This window comes from Hesperophylax consimilis, chromosome 16 (genome assembly GCF_061612785.1).
Source record: "Hesperophylax consimilis isolate HC1 chromosome 16, BYU_Hcon_1.0, whole genome shotgun sequence".
NCBI classification, from domain to species: Eukaryota; Metazoa; Arthropoda; class Insecta; order Trichoptera; family Limnephilidae; genus Hesperophylax; species Hesperophylax consimilis.
Window position 1 is genome coordinate 34,348,724 of NC_142851.1, and position 21,525 is coordinate 34,370,248.

The window sequence follows — 21,525 nt, forward strand, 5'->3', positions numbered from 1 at the left end:
GCTCGTGCCACGTACGAGTGTCTTCCACAAAAACGAGTTGAAGAAAGAGCCCATTCTCATGAAGCCAAACTGTGAACGGGTGTTCCGCTCGTGTCCGTTGAGTTTCACTCACATACACCAAGTATCATTGCTGCCAGCTCCATTAAAATACATGTAGAACAGACTCAGCATGCCCACATTGCGTCTGCATTAGAGATGGCAATGAATAACAGCTATTAATGAATAACGGTCTGTTAACAATGAATTGATTTTACGTATTTACTCAAGTAAGTAGTTTTAAATGCAACCTTTTCAAGCATTTTATTTAACCACTTAATGCTTTTGAACGAGTCACGCTCGTGCGCTAAATGCGTCCCAATTTCTAGTGACACTCGCCGGTTTCGACTCGCAGCGTTCTATTTTTAGCTAACACGAGTAAGGCTCGTCAAAAGTTAGCGATGTATTTTACGAAGTTTGAATTTGCCTGCAGTTTGCCTCAGAGATCGTACGTTTTTTTGAGCTGCTTATTTCATTTTTACTATATTGTTTTCACATTTTCGTGTATATATGAATGCATCATTTAATGAAACCTGATCTTTTTTTTGACACTTTTTATAAAAAAAAACCTCACATTAAGTGGTTAATGTGGCCAACGAATATGAAATTTAAAAAAAAAATACTTCGGATGGCAATGAATGCTACAATTTACGTAAAAATATACATTTTGTCGAGAGGCAAATCATGGCGGCCAGGAGGGAAGGCCTTTTAGAATAGCCGCCCTAAATTGTGGCGGCTCGGACGGAAGGCCTTTTAGGATAGCCGCCCTAAATAATGGCGGTTTAGACGGAACGCTTTTTAGCATAGCTGCCCTAAATAATGGCGGCTCAGACGGAACGCTTTTTAGCATAGCCGCCCTAAATTGTGGCGGCTCAGACGGAACGCTTTTTAACATAGCCGCCCTAAATTGTGGCGGCTCAGACGGAACGCTTTTTAGCATAGCCGCCCTAAATTGTGGCGGCTCAGACGGAACGCTTTTTAGCATAGCCGCCCTAAATTGTGGCGGCTCAGACGGAACGCTTTTTAGCATAGCCGCCCTAAATTGTGGCGGCTCAGACGGAACGCTTTTTAGCATAGCCGCCCTAAATTGTGGCGGCTCAGACGGAACGCTTTTTAGCATAGCCGCCCTAAATTGTGGCGGCTAGGATGGAATGGGTTAAAGCTCGGTAGGATTCTCATCTGTAGAGAAGAAAAGATTAACCTATTCAAAATTAAAAATGAGTGCATCAACATAATTCTTCCAGCTTATTAACTAATAATAATAATTTTACCCTCTCATAATATTTTAAAAGCAAAATGAAATATGCCATGTAATTAAATATTTGTAAAAATGGATAGTGTGTGAAAATATCTGTATATTTATCGGGTGTCAAAATATGGAATATTATTATCTTGTCATTCAACACTGAAACAATATTGTAATTATGATAAAACACAGAATCAGTTTGGTTTCGCCACAAATGACACTTATTATTTTTTACATATTGTAAAAGTCCATTTATTATATTTCTTGCCTAACATTTTTTATTCTTTTTCGTATGATTTCAATTATTGTTGAAATCTTATAAATTTTATTTTTATTACTATTTATTTATTTTATTTTACATGTTATGAATATGTCGTTGAATCTTATTGTAGCAAGCCACAATTTAAGTTTTGTTAGAAATTTATCTTACTTAACCCTTAGGAGCCGGAGCCCTGCAATTACAGTGTTGAAGAATTGTGCCCACGCACGTCACAAAGCACTGCAACTGCAGTGTTGACCTTATACTTTAATTTTGCTTTTGGATATTACTTATACTTTGTTCGTTAAACACATAAATCAAAATGTCTATTTATCAAGTATCGTATTATTGTCTTCATGTTGGCCTTAACAAAAATGTATTTTTTTTAATATATTCTGGCCGGCTGCTACGAGTTAAACTATTCAAATAGTTTTTGCAAAAAAAAATTTGCTTGTTAGCTCCGATGTACATTGTATCTGTGCAGTTGATAAGAGCATTTTGGGAATTTGCACAATAGATTTTCAGCTTTTTAGTGCAAATGAACTTAGTACACATATTTCAAATGAATCTTGGAATACATATTTGGCGTAGAAATTGTAAAAAATTTTACACGGCTGTGTTAACATTTCCAATGACAACTAATGTTAGAAGTGGCCGCCGGTTGCGAATGATTTAATAAAATAGTACAAAAACTGCATGCTTTAAACTGTTAATGCGGTAGAATGATGCCTAGAGAAATGATCGAAGCAATCTAGTTTTGTACAAAACTAATGGAAGAAATAAACAAGGAATGAGGGAAAACGATTATTTGAGGAATGACCGATCGAGCTTTTACTGTATGCTGAAACTATCTTATGAATAAGGTTTTTGTAGGACTGGTCTGGGCTATTTTTGTATTTTAGTCTTCAAAGGACCGAAAACATAAAACTTCTTAACGATGAAAACTTCTTATGTGGTAACCTTGTAAGTGGGTTTCACTGTATTCGAATTTCAACAAATTTAATATAATTCCAGTGAGAGAGCAGACGCCACGGGCGCCACCGGCCAGCGTCTGGTGGAGGGTGCCCACATCAACAAGTCCCTGGTGACACTGGGCTCCGTGATCTCCGCGCTGGCCGAGGCCTCGCAGCTGCAGCACAGCGGGGGCGCTGGCAGCGCTCACAAGTCCGCCAAGGGGGGCAAGTCCGTCTTCATTCCTTACCGGGACTCCGTGCTGACCTGGCTGCTGAAGGACTCGCTCGGGGGCAACTCTAAGACTATCATGATTGCCGCTGTAAGAATTTTAGTTATTTGCAACGATGATTGGCAAAATTTGAAATTAATAATAATAATTCAAAATATATTTTATTTGAAGTCTTATTGAAGCCCATTGTCATTGGGACACTTATGGCGCTCCTATTATTGAGCAATTTAAGCAAAAAGAATTTGGGGTGGAGAAGGAAAAAGGGTAGATATCTTGTCTAGATAATCTAGGTAACCTAACCCTTGAAATGCTGACGGCTGACACCATTTTAATAATTACTTTGCCCTATTTAACCATTTTTGTCTTATCAGATATCTAAATATATTTATAAAAATTGTATTTTCCCCAGGATAGCTACTTACATTGAAATGTTTTTTTTTCTCTATTGTTATAAAAAAATATATATGTCTTGAAGAAATATGAAAATATTCTTGATTTTTGTTATATTTTCTAGCTAAAAAAACATTCTTCACAATAAAAATTAGTCATGTATGGTTTCCCTGTATATAAATACAGTACTATATGACTTGAAAATCGTATTATGACATTTGATATGGAATTTGCGATGCTATTTTTCACAGATAAAGTAAATATGTTTGCATGTGATGAAACAACAAGCTATAATAACATCAAGATACATTATTACTTTGTCAAGTGAATAAATATATTTTAGTATACTAGGGGCATTTTTTAAGGTTCAAAACACCATTAAAGTGTGGTGAGCTACTAGCATATCCGCTACGGATATACTGGCATTCAAGCGGTTAACCTTTATAATGCTTGGTATCTAATTGTTGTTGCAAAGTCAATGCCAAATCCCCACTTCTTATTTCATGTTATACATGATTAACTTGGTGCATTCCAAGATAATGTGAAAACACTTCAGTTAAGTTAAATTAATTTACCTAATCTATGTTGACTAAACTATATTTACACCGATTTCATTCATTCAAACCTTGTTGCAATATTGATAAGATAGTAATGTTTATGCTTCTGTAGGTTTCACCAGCCGACTGCAACTACGGCGAGACCCTGTCCACGCTGAGGTATGCCAACAGAGCCAAGAACATCATCAATAAGCCCACAATCAATGAGGATCCCAATGTCAAACTCATCCGCGAGCTGCGTGAGGAGATTGATAAGTTGCGTTCCCAGATTGGTCTGCATGTGGTAAGAGTAGCTCAAGCTGTATCTATATATGTAGTTAACATCTCTATTGCATGCTACTTCGGTGCTATCAGTCACTTGATGGTCTATTCTTTCAACATACCTTGAACAGGCAGGGAGAAGATTATCATTAGAATTAGTCCATGTCTTCAGTCAACAAACCAATTCTGATGAATCCATGCCATCTTTCAATGAACGATTAATCTTTAAGATGATTCTTTTCCAGGACCAGATGCCTGATGAACCAGCAGCACAGGTGCTGGCCACTCTGCAACGCAAGGAGGCGCAGGAGAAGGTGCTGACGGAGAAGTGGACGGAGAAGTGGCGTGAGACGCAGCAGATCCTGCAGGAGCAGAAGGCACTGGGCCTGCGCAAGAGTGGGCTAGGTGTTGTGCTAGACTCTGACATGCCGCATCTCGTAGGCATCGATGACAATTTGCTGTCCACTGGTGTTACGCTGTACCATCTTAAGGTGGGTCTAATCAATATTATTTGTCCAGTTATCCTAGAAGATAAGACAGGACCCCTTTTGTTAAATTTGATCTCCACCTTTTAGGATCGCTGATTGATGTTCGATTTGCTTGCAGGAGGGAGAGACCCTGATTGGCAGCGAGGAGTGTGACACATTCCCGGACATTGTGCTGACCGGGGGCGGTGTCCTGCCGGAGCACTGCCGCATCAGCCTGCGAGACGGGGTGGCCACCATCCTCCCAGACCCCAACGCCCAGTGCTGGCTCAACACCGTGCTCATCGATAAACCGGCCAAGCTCAGCCAAGGTATGCTGGTGTCCATCCAAATTGCTCTATCAGGCAGAGAAAGTATTAAGGATTTCTTTGGACAGTTTCATTAGTGTGATGGGAACTATCCAATCTTGCAACAAATCTGCATTATTAACTCTAACTAAGCTAAGTAGTCCGGCCATTCCACTATACAGTATGGATACGAGCATCATCTTCTGATGAGTTTTTTGTAAGATTGATAAAACATCATTATGGTTGTAGTCAATAGACAGCTAACAACACCGTGATACCGTGTTCCCCAACAGGTTGCATCCTCTTGCTGGGGCGCACCAACATGTTCCGTTACAACGACCCCGCGGAGGCTGCCAAACTGCGCAAGGAGGGCAGTACCTCCTGCATGAACCTGTCCCGCCTCTCTCTGCTCTCCTGGTCGACCACCGACCTAGCCGCCAGTTCCGAGAACCTGGCCAGCGTAGTAGGGTGAGTACCACTTTCATTATACCCTGGTATCTTAATTCTATTTCAGATTCATTCAAAATCTACAAACTGCTATAATTAAAAAAATTGTTAAACCTAGCATTTACAAACAAAGAAACAACTTAAAATTACTGTATGGCTCTGAGGGCCTACTCCCAATTAAAGGGCTTCTCTGGTTTATTATAATTATGGATAATGCGGGAGAAAATGCGTACAAAAAGCCATTGGTGCATAGTCACAAAACAAGATTTACTGAAAAAAAAGGCCTAATAATTCCACTAATATCAAATAAGTATGGTAGCAGAACACTTGACTATTTGATACCTGTGATTTATAACAAATTTAACAAAAACTTTAACTTGAAAAATAATGAGGAACCCTGCCCTAAACTGACAAAAAAGTGGTTAATAAATGAACAAAACGTTTATCTATCCTAAACATTATATTTGGTATTAATATTTAAACTTAAGCTAATGTGTATTATGTTATAACATTAAATGGTAGAACCTACAGACAAGCTGATTGTCACAGCTTTGTGGGACTACCCATATCTTATATTGTATTAAATGTAATTATATTAAATTTAATAAATAAATAAAAAAAAAAAAAAAAAAAAAAATATCAGTTCTTGTTCTGCTGACTTCTTAGAGTTTTTTTGGATTCCCCAAAGGCTCTATCATGGGACCTCTCTTGTTTTTACTTTCTATATTATCGATATTGGCTCCATTATCTCTCATTGTTTATATTTAATGTATGGTAACCTCAAACTATATGGACTGCATCTTCAAATTCTTTTCAAAGATTGAAACACTCACAATAATTTGGCTAACTTCAAAATACTTTCCCAATTGCAGAGACATAGAAGCCGATATGCGTGCAGATGAGCTGGAGGCGCAGCGGCTGGAGCTGATGAAGGAGCGCGAGGTGTTCCAGCAGGAGCAGCAGGAGAGGGAGCGGCGCTGGCACAAGGAGAAGGAGCAGCTGCAAGAAGCTCAAAAGAGACTTGACGAGGTAAACAATCACCTCTTTTCTATGCTCTACTCTAAGTAGGAACTTGACATTGTCTATGGATTTATTACAGAAAGCGTTAACTTCTATCACCTTTCAATAACAAGTTATACTTAGTGAAAAGGTCTGTTCTCTAATCAACTGTAGATAGCCCTTTCTATAATAATATGTTTTTTAAATCTTGTTTTTTTCTATACTTAGGACATGCCTCTGACTTCTTATGGGACCCTCCCTCCCAAGGTGTATAACTCCGATCGAAAATTGGAATTGAAATATTATGGCGTTATATAATTGCCTAACAATATCCATCAATAAAAAACTCTGAAAGTCTATGGAATAAACTTTCAGAGTTTTTCATTGGTGTATAACATAATAAGTAGGCTCCGTATGAGAATTTTTCTGTCTATATATTGGCATATCTATGGTTTTTTAGGACCAATTTGTTTCATACAAAAAGCCCGAAGTTATCCGAACTAGTGAGTGGTTTATTTATGCTCCCTCCCCTTTCCTTTAGGAATCATCACTGCAAAATCGTGAGCTCCAGGGCTGTGTTATACCTTTTTTCACATTAATATCAAAGCCTGTCATCTTTGAGGATGCTGAGTGGAGGGTCTTTTTGAGGAAAGGAAGAAGTGAACCTAAGTCTTGAAGAGACCCATGTTGTAGGAAGGCAAATCATTCCACAGCCGAGCTGGTGAACACATGAACAAGTCGTAGAAACAACCCATTCTATTGTGACAAATGTCAGCTGGATACAAATGTGGCGCACTTGCTATTTCAGGTTCAGGTTTAGCAGTTGTGTACTATTCAGTTGTGTATATGCAGGCTCTGTACATTACGCCCAGTTTTTGAGAGGCTAACTTAACTCTGGCTTCGATGGAACCCCCGCGCCTGAGCTGGCATATGTTTTGTCCTGAATGCACAATCGTATTAAGCCATGCTGAAAGGGATAGTATTTATATCTTGTTTTTTTTTTAATATCCAGGAAAGGCAGCAAATGGAAGAAGAATATGCCTCCCAATGCCGGCAGCTGTCGTCAGACTGGCGTGCCCTGGAGAGGGGCTGGGGGGCCAGCAGAAAGGCCCTCAAGGAGAGGCAGAAGGAGCTCTGCGGCAGGCAAAAGAGACTGGTCTCCCTCAAGGACAACCACCAGCAAATGGTAATACCTTTTCTATCATTACACTACTTTTAGCTGTATTGTCAGGTAATCCTTTTTTGTTAGTAAAAATTTTAGATTATTTACTATGCTTTTTGTGTCACCGATGCAATGTTTTTGTTTTTGACTGGTCCTGGTAAATACATTTATCAATGGTAATGTCATTATTTGTTGGGTAGAGCCTCCTTTAGTTTTCTTTCAAAGATGTTGACTTTGATATTATATTATTGCAATCCATTTTTATTGTTCATCCTATTGTGTTGTAATATTAATGTGTCTTGTGAATGTTTTTTAATCATTTTATTTATTGAAAATCCATATATTATTACATCAATCATCATAAAATACATCAATCCTTTAAAATATGTTGTATTCATATAATGATAATTCCATTCTCAAATAGTACATGCCCACTTTTCTCAGAGTTCATGTTAATCTATTCACTGCAAGAGGCAGCTCAGGACGGAATTTTCCAGCAGTGCATTTCACTTTTAAAATGTACCTAGTTTATAAGTGTAGCAAATTAATTAATAGGGGTACTGCAATAATTCATTCTCTCCACCAAGTTACATTTGTAAAATGATTGCATAAATAATACCGCTCTGTCAGTATTCGCAATATCATCTCGAGAGTAAAGCACTTCAATCCATCGCAGAAAATCTCTCGAAACAGTTTAAATTCACTGCGCACAAGTGCCAAATGTATTGGAGCGATAACATTGTAAATTAGTATTCCTAAACGAATTTATTCCATGATCAAAGTTGTACAAAATTCATTTGCTTTCAAGGCGTTTCGCGTAAGCATCAGTAGTGCATGGGATTTGTTACATATATGCACTGCTCCAACACGTGATTTGCCGATTTGCAGGAGCATAATCTGTCTAGCTCATGTCACCGTTTTGGCAGGTCGAGCTGTCTCAATACCGCCCGATGCTGGCCCCCGTAGTATGGTAAAACAATGTTTTGTGCACATTGAAATATGCACAACTCGTTTGGGAGTCTTGTACTAGAAGATAGCTCAAATAATGACTTGAATGAATTATGACTGAAGCATACTTTTGTGAGTTAGGTGAAGACTGAAGACAAGCAGTGCAATGCACAAATGCACATACCGAGGAACCGCCTCTGATTCACTACATTTCTTTATAAATCATCCCTAGTTCTAGTTACTTCTAGTTTACAGGCATCCCTCTCATTACACAATTAACCCAGTATCATCCCTTCTTGACTTTTTTAATGGCACTAAAATATGCCTTACTCATTTTATGAATTCCTCAATGATTACAATAGTTTTACGTCAATAAATTGTAAAGTAAATATTATCAGTGTCTATCGAAATACACTCAACGTCACAAAAATCGCACATCTTCGAAAATAAGTTTCAAGGGTAAGTTATCCCGAGCCCCAATCAAAAATTGATATCAATTGAAAAAACATTTAACCACCTCTTATCAGACAATACTTTCATTTCATAAACGATACTAATTTTCTTAGTACGGGATGTTAAAAAAATGTTGGGCATATATTCTTTACATGTGCCACAACTTGTGTCATTTTCCTGAGCTATAAAAGGAGCAGTTTAAGTCAAATGTAGGTTATTCACTATCTAAACGTTGAAGAGGATACACATGAATAATTAGTGCTAGAAAACAACCCCTTAAAATGGACACCACTGCTGACAAAATTACTCAAGTGGTGGCACTACTGCAATCAGGGAAGTTACAGTGTAATGTTGCTCGGCAACTAAACTTAAGCTGTTTTGCCATTCAACTGGTTTTCCAATGGTTTCAAGAGACTGGTGGCTTCATCCGGACCAGGGCTTCAATGTTGCACATCCGAAAGAGACAATCGCTTTGTCTCAAAGGATTTTGCAATAGGTACAAATTTTGTGTGACGCCGAGTTTATTTAACTTTGAATATTCAAACTCATAATTTAAATTTTAGGTATTGGCATATCATTGTTATGAGTTTATAGAAATGACTATCAAAGTCACCCTAGTCTGAAAGGTGAAAATGATATTTCGATAATTTAAATATGCGCAGTAAATTGACAAATTTGAAAATTGATAAAGTCATTCCATTTTACGGATGTAAATTTAGAGGGTGTATCGAGGGATAACTGTATTTATATTATGATCCATTGTACATCCTGTATATTGCTGTACAAACAATAGCAACTAGTTTGTAAATAGGATTCAGAGTATGTATATTGTATTTAGTGCACAGTTATTCTTGTTGAGTTGTAATCTTTTTGTTTGTATTGTACGCATTATTATTATTTCCGCCCAAAGGTCGAGTGCGAGTTTAATCACGCTTCCACCCTCCGCTGCCAAATACAATCCAAGAAAAAGGAACTGGAACTCCTGGTGGCCGAAAAGCTCAGCCAGCTTAAAGAATATGGCATCGAGGTAATCATTCATGTTGATGCATGGTTTTATTTATTTTTTATAAATGATCATCTGTCGGTTGTTACTGATGATGCTCAAAATACAGGTGGGGTGGCTGCATTTGTGACAATTTTATAATACTGTTCTTTCACACTAATCTGCCACACAAAAAATCGGATGTTTCATTTTAAAGGTCTGAACAAAATAATAATTATAATATGAAGATTTGCTCGACTAGAGCTTGATTTTGTGCTTTAAACAAGTAAAAATAATGGCAGATTATATTAGTTATCAGATAATCGAGCGGCAGATTACTGAGAGAGAGAGAGAGTATGTATATATTTTGCTGATATGTCCTTTAAATTATGTGTTGTACATACAGTATGTAAAGTTTCTTGCTGTATGGCGCTCTTGGGTTTTGCTTTGTTTTGGAAATCTCACATTTTTTCGGTTCAAAAATTTTATTCTTCTTAATTAGGGGGTAGCCTATTTATTGTAAAACTTATATCAACTCCACACAGGGAGCCCTAAGGGAAAACTGACGGTTTTTAAGGAAAGGAAGGTAGTGAGTAAACTCTGGTTTTGAAATGACCTGTGTTGTAGGAGGGAGGAAACACGAAAGCCTGCAAATATTTCACATTTTACAAAAACCCATTATCATTCTGCAAATTTCAACTGTGTGCACTTATTTAGCCTGTCTGTCCTGGCTGTGTAACGGAGAATTCAGTATCAAAAGGTTACAAATCAGTTGGGATTTTATTTAAATAATGGCGCAAACCCTTGAAAAGTTCTGAATAAATTTTAACAATTGAAATATAAATTTCAAATATAGAATTTAAATAATTTTCTGGAAAAAAAAAAATTAAATTAAAGGTAGGTACTTTATCACTTGTCTGAATTCTTGACATATCAGTTCCAATTTTGAAAATGACACTTAATTTCGAAACAAATCTAAATTAATTGAACCAGAGTAACAATTACTAAATTAATTGAACCAGAGTGTTTCTGCTATCGTGGTACGAGAACACGCCGTCAGATGGAATGCAGGAAAACACTTCTTCTTCTTGACATATAAATTTATTAATTCACAATATAATTGCAGAGGATCTTATTTTCCTCTGCTAAAACTTAAACTGAAAGAAATAAAGGTCTAGTTTCCTCTATTCTTCAGTTTTACCTAGGTTTACATAAACCTAGTGATTATCTCACGACTGACAGCGTAGGTACGTCTGTACCTACCCGTTATAGCAACACTGCAATACTGTCCTTTTTCTGGGAGGTATCTGTATTTAAACTAAATTCTGAAGGACGTTTTACAAAAATAAAGATGTTCCACCCGCTCGTTGGCAAACAACATTCTTAACATAAATAAAATGCACTTAACTATTATTAATGATACAGACGTGACTTAAACAATACAAATATTTTAAAGGAATTATTTTAAAGGAGATGAAACTTTATTTGGGGTTTTTATTACTATGGGACAGGGGTGGGAAAGGTATTGGCAAATATTTTTAGGCATAATGGTTTAACTAGGGTCATCATAAACATATAAAGCGAACAGCCCTATTTGAAAGCTGCCGCCGCTTGCAGTAAAATGTCACTAATTCTTAAATCATAAATGATACACAAACAAGACAATATGTTTATAAAAATACCAGGCCAATGAATTGTTTTATTGTAGGGTCGAATCTGCAAATGTGGGAAGCTACACTAGCTTTAAAAATACGAACTGTGAGAATGCGCCTGAAGGCTAAATTTTACTGAGCAATATGTAATAGTCGCATTCTGGAAGATACACAGAGTAACAATAATTAAATGGAATAAAAAGATTTGACGGAAATGTAGCTGTTCCATTGTACGGTGATCACCATCTCCAATAGGCACTCGTCTAAGTTAAGCACGGTTGTTGATATATTGCAGACGCCCTCTCCCGATGACTCTGTGATATCGGAGAATTCCACGGAGAGTCTTTTGCAGCTGCTGCAGCACTGCGACTCCGAGACTGCCCACGCCATCAGGGACCTGGTCAACCACCACGTATGTTATGTTACCCCATTCCTTTCATTTTATTAAGTTCTTATGCATCAAATATTAACAGCGTCACAATGCTATACGATATTCTTCGTCGACTCGGGACAACTGATTGCAGATATAGATAATAAAAGTAACTAAGTTCTAAACTTAGTTACTCTTTTTTTTTTGTTGAATAATAATTTTGGTTTTTTTATAAAACCTGTGATGTAATGATGATCCTGTGGAGATTTGCAAAAGAATTCAACAGTAATGAGTAAGATTAAGAAAGAGACCCAGAGATAGTTTGGGCATGTAGAGCGAATGAAGAAAGAAAGAAATATAAGCAGCAGTGGCGGCTCGTGACTTTTGAGCGTGATCGAATGCTAAGTTTAATAAATTCGGCATTATTGATGTTGTTTTTAGTCCAAACCGATTTTTGTTCTTTTTAAAATTAAGTTTTTTTTTTTATAAAGATTTTCAAGAAATTTCAGTTTGGCAGTGCGATTTCCTGGAAATCTTCATACAAAAAAAAACTTTTCGGCTTCAACAGTAAAATAGGAAAAGTAATGAACCACCACTGGTGAGGGGAATATAATATGATGCGGATGTGAATGGTAGAAGAAGTCAGGGACGCCCGGGGAAGAGATGGCACGATCAAGTGAACCAAATACTTGAGTTGGGCCATGTCAAGAGTCAGTATAACAGAAGGGTATGTATGAATGTGAATGAGACAACAGTGTGTCACAAGACCGAGTTGTTTGGCAGTCCATCTTCTCTGCCTACTCCTGCGGTGAAATGGCATGCTCTTTATTGGCAGCAGACACATGTCAGCGCTATATTAGCGGCGGACACATGCCTGAACGGATGACGAGCCTCGTGCTGGCACAGTTGGTGGACGGGGTAGTCTCTCTCCCTGCAGCAGCTGGTACAGTTCCTTCGCTACCTAGGACTCTTGCAGCAGAGTCTCCATCTTCTGTCTTCGTCGAGCGTCACAGCGGTGCTGCCAAGGTTTGTTGTCTATGTGAGGATGTTGTGTCAGCGCTCTTTATTGGCAGCAGACACATGTCAGCGCTATATTGGCGGCGGACACATGCCTGAACGGATGACGAACCTCGTGCTGGCACAGTTGGTCTAAATAACAAATGTAGATCCTAGGAAATAAATTGTACAAGCGCCCTTGAGGTGATTTTTCACAAAAACGGCGCTATACAAATTATCCAATTATTATTATTATTATTATTATTGATGGTTAGTTAGTTAGTCTCCCGTCAACAGTATTGACAACTGCAGATGTTTTTGTATTCACTTTTTAGTAGCATATTTTCCCATTTTGTAGAAAAAGGAACTTTCAACTCTGGAGCAAGATCTGCAAACCCGCGTGGCCAGTTTGGCCTCGCACCGATCCAAAGTTCAGCAGCTGGAGGCCGAGCTCTCTCTGCTGGCGGTCCAGGAGGCGGGAGTGGAGCAGACCCTGCTGCAGGCCGAGCAGGAGGAGGGCGCGGAGGGGGACCAGAATGCCGGCACGGGGCAGGGGCAGGATGACACCCGAGAGTCATCTGAGCTGGGGGGAGGTGACTTTGTCAGACAGGTCACCGTCGTTGAAAGGGACCCGGAAGATATGAATGAAATGCGGGAAAAGAAGAAAACGTAAGAACTCCTTACATATCTTTATACTTACCCCAATATATTTTACCCCGAGTATAGGCAGATCGTTTTAGAGGACACGTTTCATCATTAAAAATTCAATTAAACAATGTAATCAGTAACAAAATATCACTGATATACTAATGACATGTGGTTTAGATTAATAATTATGGAAATATAATTATGTGTTATTAAATCATAGGAAACTAGCCACTAACGGAGACACAAGCTGACAGTTTGACTTGTATGAATATTGTACGACCTAAAAAATAGCTTCATGCCCTGGGTAACCAAACTGTAGTGTCAATGTATGTTTTCCTCTCGCTCTCTCTTACAAAATACTATGAATTAGCGACGGGTCGGTTGGTTATGAGGGAACCACACAATTGAGCTTGCTCTTTTTGATGAGCCGTATTCATACAAATTTGACATTTTGATAAAATCGTCCATCAACGCCATTTTGTATTATTTTTTTACTTTTACCACTTTGAATAAAGTACCCGTTAACTGTGAATTCTTAACTCGTTAACTTTGATCATAAATTATGAGATACTCACTGAAAGTTTTTATTTTTTTGACAACTAGTATTTTATCTTTCTAGTATGAGCCTCGATCTGAACAACACCCAGCCGATCAATTCCACGGTGGCGAGCTGCGACACGTTCCACACAGCCAACTCTTCCTGCTCTTTCGACACGAGCAATGACCCCAAGTCCTTCCCCTCAGACTCCAATATCCACAACTCCCTGTCCATCATGGACACCTCCACCCCCAACCGCGAGAACAATGGCAACCTCGTGACGGCCTCTGATGACTTTGCCCGCAGCCCGATTCTGACGGCTGAAGGGGAGGCAGTGGAGAGTAACGGGAATGTTGCCAGCTGTGTCCTGCCCATTTCTAAGAAGAATCTGCCGCGGCTTGATGACAGTGACGAGATGTCTAGTACTGAAGATTACGGAAAGGTGATTTCATGCTTTCATTTATGTATTTATTTATTTCATGCTTTATGTGTTTATTTTATGCTTTCATTTATTTATTTTATGCTTTCATTTTACTCTATTTATTTCGTGCTTTTATTTACTATTTATTTTGATATCTAACGCTTTCTACGAATTAAGTTTGTCGAAAATCAATTCTTCGAAACTACTGATTCTTCTACTACATTTTGTTTGACCATGCAATTTTTCGAACATTGTAATAATTCATGAGAAGAGTTGGATTCTGTAAAGTAATAGAGAAAATAGAGCGTGTACTGTCCTTACTGCATATTGCAGCTGAGTATAGCTGATGAACTGGTGAGTAATGTGGTAATTGATCTATTTCTTACGGTAGATTCTGTTGCAGGCGAGGAAGGATAGTTCCTCAGCGCTGACTTCGAGCTCCGTTGAGAAAATCTCCCCGGAAGACAGACACAATCGCGCCAGGATTCGAAGGAAGTTAGCAGGTACTGTTTTGTGATCATTTTCAACATCATCAAACTGTTTTTTATGCAAGAATTATTACTGTAATACGAGCATAGACAACCAAATTAGTAGAGCAGCCCATCAGAGAAATGAAAACAAACCAAGTTGCGCAAAACGGGGAGACGGAGTAAACGTTTCCCTTTCTGTGATTTGTTAATAATTGAAACTGACAGTATACAGGATACTCGTATTGTAATATCACTATTTAGTCCTCGAAAATAAAATCTGGTACGTATTACTAGTCGGCGCGCAAATTGCTGGCTACGTAAAAAACTTAACCAATCCCAAATCGAGTAAAACAAATACGGGCTTGTTTCCAAAATTGAATATTTTGATACACTATTTAGTTAGACACTTTTACAAATGTGTTATAATTTATCCACCTCTCTTTTTTCTGTTCTGTTCTGCTATGCAACCCGGTTCGGTTAAAAATGAACATTCAGATCCTGCGCACAAAAGTTCCACAATGGATTGCGCTGCAAACTGTTGCCTTACTTTAGCGAATTTTACTTTTCTGCGCAGGGTCTAGTTTTTTCAACGTGCGCTCTTCGGTAGTCAACATACAACTATAGTTTATTTAAAAAATTCTCAAACCTTCCTGGTGCCAAAAATGTGGTTACGTCATTTGCCCCCGGCTTGTCGAAATGATACGCAGATTTCATGTTAGGGTGAGTCGTCAATTTGGGTGTCTATGAATGAGAGTTTTCCTTATTAATCTTATCAATTTAAACAGTATAAAGTTCGTAGCTGAGTCATTCAATTCCATTATTTTATTCCCTTTGAAAACAAAATTACATTAATCAGAGTAAGCAAAGAAAACAAATAGACAAATAAAAAGCATGTTTTATACAAGCCACAAAAAGCTGGCCGTTTAAGCTTCATTGGAGTTAAACATACCAATATCCGAAGTGATTTTATTTAAAAATAAGATAGCTCTCCCCACCAGCATCACCATTGGCAAGTTAGTCCTACAGGCCGGGAGATAAAACAGTCTATGCTGTTTGTGACGGAGATAACCAACAGCAACACAGAAATGAATGCTCGCCATAATAGTGGAGTTCTCAAACCATCCACAAATCAGTTTGAAGAAATGCGTAGCGATGTGCAAATTCCTTCTGACCTGTAGATGGTTCATTTCGAGCATACCCAAGAGAAAATCAGTAGATTGTTTATTCCGAGCATACCCAAGAGAAAGTCAGTAGATGGTTCATTCCGAGCATACACAAGAGAAGGTCATCAAAAGCTTGTGAACATTCTCTAACAAGTTGGAATACCTACCCTCCAGCCTACTCCTAACCAATGCGTTGTACAGTATTATGAAAACCCGGGTGTCATCAAAAGCTATCAATTAAAATATCGTCTGGTTATTTGTAACCCAGGAATGGTTCCCCTTATTGAGTATGACATGGTATGTGTGTGTAGGTGAGATGGGGCGCAGCAGCGGGCTGGTAGGCAGCAAGCGCATCACGGAGGCGGAGGCCCTGCGCGCCATGCAGCGCCTGTGCCAGAAGGTGGCCACGCAGAAGATGCTCGTCATCTCCAGCCTCGAGAACGACTGCTCAAAGGAGGAACTCAACCATCAGATCGCTGTGAGTGGACCAATATACAACAATACAGCCGTCATAAGAAAAAAGGCAGCTGGAAATTTTCAGTGGTCACATTTTGATGTACTTTTTATTATAATAGATTGATAAATATGAAAGGTCTCTTATATCAGAATGTGACTTTTGAAAATTCCAGCTGCCTTTTTTCTTATGACTGCAGTGTAGTCGTCTTAAATACCTATTTTTCCCCACCAGGAACTAAGTTTACCCTTTGCTGCATTACATAATTATTTTTTTTCGTAGTTTCGTAAGAAGTGCCAATAATCCATGGAAAATAAATTACATTTTATGACACTTGATTATTTATTATTACTTTTTTTATTTTCTCAATATTTCCAATAAATTGCCATTATTTCCAATAAATTGCAATTTCTATTTCCATTGTCGAATGAGCAGGTGACAGGGACATGTGTTCCCCGTACTGTGACCAAGTTTTCGAAATGTTTTCTGTTGCGCAGTCAACTCCCCAATAAACTTACTAAATACATCATTTTGTAGAAATGTATAAAATTACCATCCAATTTACCTCGGAAACCTTTACTAGTGTATTTTAAATTGACTTTACTATTATGAACTAAATAATATTACCCATGGACAAAATACAAAAAAAATAAATATTGTAAACAACTGCTGACTGTGTTCAAATCTCAAGTGCCCCCTGTAGACATATTGTTTCTACATTGTACCCAACTAAATGTTTTGTGCACACAGACTGTAAAATAGGGGTTAGTTACACGCCGCAAATGACTTTGTAAAATGCAAATTAATTGACATTCGTCCGTTAGGACGTTTCTGGTACATACACGACTTTTGTGCAAAATGCAAATAAGTGAAAGATCACCTTTAAAAAGGCGGTTAAGTATCTAAGGGTCTTTGTAAGCCTCGTGGTTCCCGCCGGAGTCTAGTCGATGCGGGATACTTCAGTCGATGAGGGAGAAGGGCCAATAAAATTCTCAGAACTCAGCAGAAAGGGGGCTGCGGCAGGTAGCTGGTAGATGCGAAGATATGTCCGAGGCGATGGTGACCCAATGGAAAAAGAGATTTAAAATTAAAAATAGCTGCTTTTTGTTAAAATTGCGACTCTATAACGGCACATAAAAAAAGGTAGTCCAAGGTCCGGCGGCCCGTTTATGGCTTCTCATTGGTAGGATTTCTATAGCCTTCGAGCGTACGAGCCAGCCTCGGACTACCCACACTTTCTACCCGCTGCCTGCCAGGCAATTGTTTATTGTTTATTTTTTACAAGTTATTTTGAGGAATGTGTCAATCTTATAGCTAGGTATATAATGCAGGGTACAGTGAATGTGGACAATTTCAAATAGTTTATTGATGTCACATCCACGGATTAACATTATACACAAAAACAATATTCATTTAATTCTACAAATATAACACAGCAGCGTCAGATATAAACAATATAAAACTCATTCTTTAAATATAACCCACAAGCGTCCGATATATATACATTATGATAGCTTATGCATGTGACTCAAGTACTAATTCATTAAAAAATATATGTAATCTGCATAATTGATTATACAGTGAAATTACATTGATGTATACCTGTAATAACAAACTTTTTCATATGCATACATATTTTTGGAATATGGCCAGTTTGGTTTGCCAACAGTTTTTGCATTGTATTTTGTATTTAAATAGTATTTTTAACAGTAGAAGTTACAGGATGTGGAAACATGTATGTAAAGTATTGTTAGATACCATTTCTTAAAAAAATTAATTGTCAATTATTATAATTTTTTTAGTTTTTGATAGAAGAAAGTTTTTCATGTTTGATTGGACGGGTTGTTTCGGAGAATTTGAACAATTCATCAAATTTTAACGATCATTTTCAAGTTCGGTGAAAGATTTTTTCAAGATCTGTTTTTATTTCAGTTCTGTCAAGCAACTAGTCTATAATGATATAATAACAGAACTTGAATAGGACTTTCACAGAACCCGTAAATGAACGTTGAAATTTGATGAATTGTTCAAATTCTCCAAAACAACCCGTCCTAAGTTCAGTTATGTAAGAGGAATACCTGTTCATTCTTAATAACTTCTTGTTAACGCATCTTACTTTGACTCAAACGTTTGAGAGACAATCGAGAATTACAATTATCTATGAGAGAGTATGAAAGCAATGTGCAATATATATGTGATTGACTAATACTTGAGCGTGAGTTTGTGTATTTGTTAAGTATGTTTACGAGAGATGGGAAGCCTCATAGAAATATTGAAAGAAGGGTAAATTAAGGACTGAATACAGTTGGCTCTAACAAAAAAAATGTCAAAAGAAGCAAAGCTAGCAGTCCATAATGGAGTGCTGGTACCTATCCTGATGTATAGCAGTGAGGCATGGAACTGGCAGAGGAAGAATGAAAATAGACTCAATGCTTTAGAAATGAGATCTCTGAGGTGTATATGAGGTAAAACCATGTATGATCGGTGAGAAATGTGAAGATTGATGTAAGCGTAATGAGTAAGATTAAGAAAGGGACAATCTGAAAGTTTGGGCATGTAGAACGAATAAAGGAGTGTAATGAGAATATGTGAAGCGAATGTGATTGGTAGAAGAAGTGCAGTGACGCCCAAGGAAGTCATGGCACGATCAAGTGAACCAAATAAGGTTAGCCAATGTCAAGAATCAGAATAACAGAAGGGTTTGTGTGAGATGATTTATGAAAGTGAATGAAGCAAGGAGTGTGTGCCAATACCGAGTTATTTGGTGCGTCCTCTCTGCCTATCCCTGTGGAGAAACAACAGTTACAATAAGTTTTCTATTCATGTTATGTTTCAGGTTCTTCAAGAGTTACAACGGAGGTACATTCGTCTAGAGATGGCTTTACAATACTCCAACTTTGACAGTCGTTCCACTTCCAAGTCTCGTTCGATAATGGTGACTCCCATCCACGAAACCCCGCTCGGGGGCAGTGACAGCGAGCTCAGCACCTTAAATGACAATCCTCTATCGGACGATTGTCTCACCGATGACAACGCCAGCCAGAAGGATAATGCCAGCCAGTCGACGGGTGGTAATACAACACGACGAGTAGTTAATACAGACCCGCTACGTTCTGGATTGAAGGATGAGCTGGAAGGTTCCGATAATGTTTCCACGTCTAACGATGAACTTTTGATCAGTGAGTCGGACGTTTACGATAATAATTTATGGTCAGAAAGTCATGATTCGCTCTTGAGGAGCATTGAAAGGACCCAAAGTGGTACACAACCATTCCTTAGAGGGCCACATGTGGTAAGTTTCGTTTTCTGTATTACTGATTTAAAAATGCTGTTTTCGAATAGCCTTTATTGATATTTGTCTTTTTTTTTCAGCAAAGAAATGAGGAAGAAATGAAGAGTTTTCTTGACCAAGAAATATTTTTATCACCAGCGGTAGTACTTAGTAAGTTTCTCTTCTAATTAATCACTTATAATTTTTTTCAAAAATGCTTAAATTCTGATTTCCCTATGTTGATAACTTCTAATACAATTCTCTTTACCTTTTCGGATATTTTGAGATTTTGTCGTCAAGTCACTTTCAATGACCTGTCAGATTCATAATTTATTTGGAAATAATTTCGGTTGACATTCATTTTCAAATAGACTTGCTGTTTTTGAATGTAACCTAAAATGAAATACTGTTTTTGATGCAGATGGAAGACTTTCAGATGTTAATATTACAAACATGTATATATGCAATCCAGAGATGTGATTTATTTCAAATAAATCCATTTCAAATGGAAATACAAAATGCAAAATGGGTATTTTACATTTTGCATTTTAAATGCTTTTCGAGAGGAGAGATAATTTACATTTGTCAAGTTGCTCCCCGGTAGGAGCCCTGGCAATTGAGTGATACCATTACAAAAAATACTGATTCAAATACTGAACATGGGGCCATGACGCTGTAATATTAAATGTTAGATAGCAGTTTCTATGTTTTTACGTTGGCAACATGTCCCTCGCAAATTTTTTGTGGTTTCATAATCTGTAGTCGTGGTGTTATTGGATTTACCATCATGTAATATGTTTGTTCTACATTGATGTCCATTATTAAATGACAAAATTGTTTAAAAATTCTATAATTATTCTAATTGTTTGACCTGAGAAACCATTTTGCATTTTGAAAATAGGTATTTTGCATTTTGCATTTGAAATGCTTTTCTAAAAACCATTTTGCATTTTCAAATGGAAAAGTTTTGACCCATTTCCATTTTGCATTTCAAATGGTTTTGGGTACCCATTTTGCACATATGTGATGCAATCAAAAATATTCAAATTTTGATTTTAAAAATAGACAATAAAAAATTTTACTATTGTTTTGTCGATTACCAATTGTTTTTTCTTGCAAACTGTAAAAATACCACTTTATACAAAACTAATTTAAATGTACAAACATTTTGTAAAGGTTATTTACATTTTCACTTCACTTTTTTTCCATTCAAATAAGAATAATTATTAAAAAATTTGAACAATCTTTTGCAAACATGCAAGCAATGGCTGTCGATGACTTTTTGGAATATATTACAATTATTTGGAAGTATATATTGTAAACTTTCAAATGAAAATACAAAGTGTGGTATTTCCTCTTTGTAACTCTGCTTAAATCGTATATGTCACCATAATACAAAAGGAGATAGATTGAATTTCTGAGTCCGTCTAAGTTTTTGTCGTAAAAGTTACGAAAATATGTTAATCAATGTACTGTGTACTAAAAGGCACAAAAATATCCAAGGGGTTAAGCTCCTAGTGTCCGAGCTTCATTATATTTCCTTATATATATATATATATACATAACAACTAATGGTGTGTTAATATCTTGCAGGTGAATGCATATCAGTCCCATGCTACGTGGTTCGGGGCGCTGGTAAGTCCACGCACCACGAGTACGAGGTGCGGATAGAGCTGAACGAGGACAAGTGGGCGCTGCTCCGGAGATACAGGAGGTTTAGGGAACTCTACATCAGCATGAAGGCCACTTATGGACCAAAGGCAAGCACCAACATTAAACACATTAAACAATTTTAAATTTCAAACTAACTTTGGAATATTTGGAAATAACCATTTTCCATATTAATT

At 37.5% G+C, this 21,525-nt stretch overlaps 1 protein-coding gene across 1 annotated transcript in view; it reads left to right on the forward strand.

The window, feature by feature from the left end:
* The window catches only part of Klp98A (kinesin-like protein 98A), a 44,944-nt gene that overhangs the window by 14,505 nt on the left and 8,914 nt on the right, over window positions 1-21,525 (forward strand). The window contains exons 7-22 of the mRNA XM_089641203.1: window positions 2,556-2,814; window positions 3,784-3,954; window positions 4,178-4,423; window positions 4,539-4,728; window positions 4,998-5,172; window positions 6,024-6,180; window positions 7,163-7,336; window positions 9,624-9,740; window positions 11,643-11,759; window positions 13,072-13,382; window positions 13,981-14,341; window positions 14,724-14,823; window positions 16,265-16,431; window positions 19,244-19,699; window positions 19,780-19,849; window positions 21,272-21,438. Of these exons, the coding sequence (XP_089497329.1) occupies window positions 2,556-2,814; window positions 3,784-3,954; window positions 4,178-4,423; window positions 4,539-4,728; window positions 4,998-5,172; window positions 6,024-6,180; window positions 7,163-7,336; window positions 9,624-9,740; window positions 11,643-11,759; window positions 13,072-13,382; window positions 13,981-14,341; window positions 14,724-14,823; window positions 16,265-16,431; window positions 19,244-19,699; window positions 19,780-19,849; window positions 21,272-21,438 (3,238 nt within the window). The remainder of the gene's footprint in view (window positions 1-2,555; window positions 2,815-3,783; window positions 3,955-4,177; window positions 4,424-4,538; window positions 4,729-4,997; window positions 5,173-6,023; window positions 6,181-7,162; window positions 7,337-9,623; window positions 9,741-11,642; window positions 11,760-13,071; window positions 13,383-13,980; window positions 14,342-14,723; window positions 14,824-16,264; window positions 16,432-19,243; window positions 19,700-19,779; window positions 19,850-21,271; window positions 21,439-21,525) is intronic.